Source organism: Olea europaea, chromosome 11 (genome assembly GCF_002742605.1).
Source record: "Olea europaea var. sylvestris chromosome 11, O_europaea_v1, whole genome shotgun sequence".
NCBI lineage: Eukaryota > Viridiplantae > Streptophyta > Magnoliopsida > Lamiales > Oleaceae > Olea > Olea europaea.
The window spans coordinates 25,946,530-25,950,008 of record NC_036247.1 but is presented as its reverse complement, the minus strand read 5'-3'; the positions used below and the strand labels follow the sequence as shown (position 1 = coordinate 25,950,008).

Here is a 3,479-nt window from a genome sequence, read left to right as displayed (position 1 = left end):
CTAATGTTAGGTCACGACTTGATGGAAGGTAATTCTTTGACAAATTTATTAAGCTTTGTTTGGTGGAAATTAAATTTTAATTTTTAATAAATTTTAATAAAGCTAATAAAATATGACGTTAAAAAGTTATAAATTTCATAAAATATGTAGTAAAATTAATTATTGATTTTAATTTATATTAAAATCTAAATTTTAATTCTTATCGAACTAAATTTGAATTTAAAAAAAATTGTAGAGAAGACAGTTACGCCAATTAACAATTATTTAAACAAATCGTATATTCTACTTTGTACACGTATAGATGTAGAAACAGTATGTATACTGAGAATTGATTTGCGGCATCAGTGAATAGGATAAAAATTCTCACTACTGATATGGCAAAAGAAGTAGTTTAGTTATGGTTCTATAAATTTATGATCGTTTCAAATATTCATAATTAAGATTTTCTTCTCACGTCAACAATAGAAAATTTTTATCTCGTTCATTGCAGGCAATATATATATAAGTAGCTCATATTTTCTGCTAACTTTGTCCCCGTGTATATGTTGATACAGTACGTATACTGTGTATGCTATTTGTGAGAGTTTCTTTGTAATCTCTCTCTCTCTCCTTCTCTCTCGCTCCTAGTCCTACCATAAAGAGGTGGTGAAGATGCGTTTCTTTGGTTAGAGAGAGAAAAGAGAAAAAGAAAGGCAAAGCCCTTGTTGCATTTCTCATGAATTGTGGAGTCGTGTTGGGTTTTTATTGCTGGGGTTGGGAGTTTCTAACTGCCCTTCTTCTCTTTTCAGCCTCTTCCCACCTCCACCTCTCATTTTAGTTTCTTCCTTTTAGTTAATTTAGTCAAGAAATACGCACACACCAACACAAGAATATATCTGTCCTCTTTCTCGGTTTAATTTCGACTTCTCCTTGAAAATTACTGCATATATAATATGGAGCCCGAAAGTGAAAAGGGGTTGCTGGAATATGTGAGGAAATCCTCGCCGCCACCTTTTCTGTTGAAAACTTACATGCTGGTGGAGGATCCGACCACCGATGAAGTGATTTCGTGGAACGAAAACGGGACGGGTTTTATAGTGCGGCAGCCGGCGGAGTTTGCCAGAGATTTGCTTCCGACACTCTTCAAGCACAGCAACTTCTCCAGCTTTGTGAGGCAACTCAATACTTACGTATGTGACTAAAAGTCTCTCTATTCGAATGCTAATTTTTATTTCACACACAAAAATACAAATAAAATTAGCACTCATTTTTATTTCACACCCAAAAATAAAAAAAATAAAAATAATATTAGATAGTCTTGAGGTTAATTATTTGTAATCATCTCATGGTCATCATAATTTTCTCTACTTAACTTTGTTTGTTTTCTTGTTATTTAAAGATTAAAATGAAGAACAAAATAGTAGTTTTAATCTTGTGTTGTATAACAAGTAGATTCCTTTTGCGTCTAGAACAGATTCCTTTATTATTATATTTTATTAATTGAAAATTATTGGTGCAAAGCTTGCTATATATTGGTAAAGGCGTGCAATTTGGGGTGAGTCTTCAATATTATGATTAATGAATTTGCAGACCCTTTATAAAGGGTAAAAAAGGGACAAAAATTAAGCAAAAAGGGTGCAAAAATATTCAATTATCATTAGATTACAAATGAATATACATCAAGGGTGATAAATAAATATGTTATAATTATATTATCCAATCAAATGATACAACATGGTCAAACAGGAAAATACAAAATAAATAATTAAATAAATAAAATCAATTACATCCTAAAATCAAATAGTTTGACTTGATTTTTGTTCTTTTTATTCTTTAGTTGTGCCCTGTATGGCTATATGATTTGACACGTCTTAGGTACGTATCACATAAGCATATATTTGACACGATTAACATTACCAAATACTAGAGTTATTATGTCCCCGTTTGAGCCGCATTATTTCTCAGTGTAATGCTGTGAATAGTATTTTATTTGAAAAAATGAGTGGTTGAAAAGTTTTTGATTTACGCATAGTAATATTTTATTGAAAATTGTGGGGTTAAAAGTAGGAGAGAAAAAAATTTAATTAAATGTAATGAGAAATAATGGAGCTCAAACAAGTATAATTAGTACTTTGGCACTAGTTGAACATGAATGTTATTTATCAAATGTGATGTTCAGGGATTCCGAAAAGTTGCAACAAGTCGATGGGAATTCAGCAATGACATGTTTCGCAAGGGAGAGAAAGATCAACTTTGTGAAATACGTCGAAGAAAGGCATGGTCTAACAAACCACAACCCAATGTACAAGTGCGAATTGCACCCAAAGATCAACCAGATGAAGATCAAAGGTCGTCATCAACTTCATCATCATCAGAGTACACTACACTCGTCGATGAAAACAAAAGGCTGAAGAGTGAAAATGGAGTCCTAAACACTGAACTTTCCATCATGAAGAAGAAATGCAAGGAACTTCTTGACTTGGTGACAATCTACGGAAAAAACATTCAAAAAGAAGACGAAAAAGAAGAAGAAGAAAAGAGACAAGATGGCGTGGGACCAATGCTTTTTGGGGTTAGATTGGAAATTCAAGGGGAGATGGAGAAGAAGAGAAAGAGAGCAGGTAACGTTTGTGAAAGTTCTCGTCTTTTTCTGTCACAGTCATGCAAATAACTAAAAAAAAAAAGAAAAGGAGAGAGATTAAATAGCATGCCATTTAAAATCGAATGGACTGCCTGCTAAGTTGTTCCAGAAATCTTGTACACCTATAATGAGCTGTAAAGACAGTTCAGTACTACAGCAATAAATTGTGCATTATCAATTTTCTTCTAGCTGACAAAAACTGGAAAAGGAGTATAATAATTAATTGAATTAACCTGAAGGTTTATTGCCATAACTTATGGGGCTTGATTACAATTATTTGTACGATCAATGCTCGGTGTACATGGAAAAATGTCAGGAAATTTACAGGTGGACTAGATATTTTTACATTGCGAGTGAGCAAAAATACAAAAATAAAAATAAATTTTTTTTTAATTTTTTGGTGTCATCACTCACAAAACTAGCTCAGGAATGAGAGATTGTAAATATTTAATAGTCACTTCAAATAAAATGGGCTAAAATATCACCAAGTCAGTTCGACCTATGAGCTCTACCAAGTCAGGCAAGCTCTCCAAGTTAGGTCGGCTCGGCCAGTACCAAGTCAGGCAAGCTTTCCATGTTAGGCCAGCTCGATCTATGATAGGGTTCGCTCTTTATGTTATGCTAGCTCGGCCAGTAACATGTCAGCTCGATCTATGACGAGTCCGCTCTCCATGCTAGGTCAGCTCGGACAGTAACATGTTAGCTTGACCTATGATAGTCACGTAGCTCGGCCTATTACAGGTCAGCTCTCCATGTTAGGTCAGCTCGGCCATATCACCGTCATATAGAAAACACCATCATTGCTTTACGACACTTGTGCCTTATTCATAAAAGGTGGCACTCATGGTAATTGTGCCTT

The 3,479-nt window shown here is 34.0% G+C and overlaps 1 protein-coding gene across 1 annotated transcript; it reads left to right on the top strand.

Moving 5' to 3' along the window:
• Positions 1-546: 546 nt before the first annotated feature.
• On the top strand, positions 547-2,801 carry LOC111403872 (heat stress transcription factor B-3-like). Its single transcript, XM_023032506.1, has 2 exons — positions 547-1,169; positions 2,159-2,801. The coding sequence occupies exons 1-2, from the start codon at positions 933-935 to the stop codon at positions 2,648-2,650; spliced, it is 729 nt and encodes a 242-aa protein (XP_022888274.1). The 5' UTR covers positions 547-932; the 3' UTR covers positions 2,651-2,801.
• The last annotated feature ends 678 nt before the right edge of the window (positions 2,802-3,479 follow it).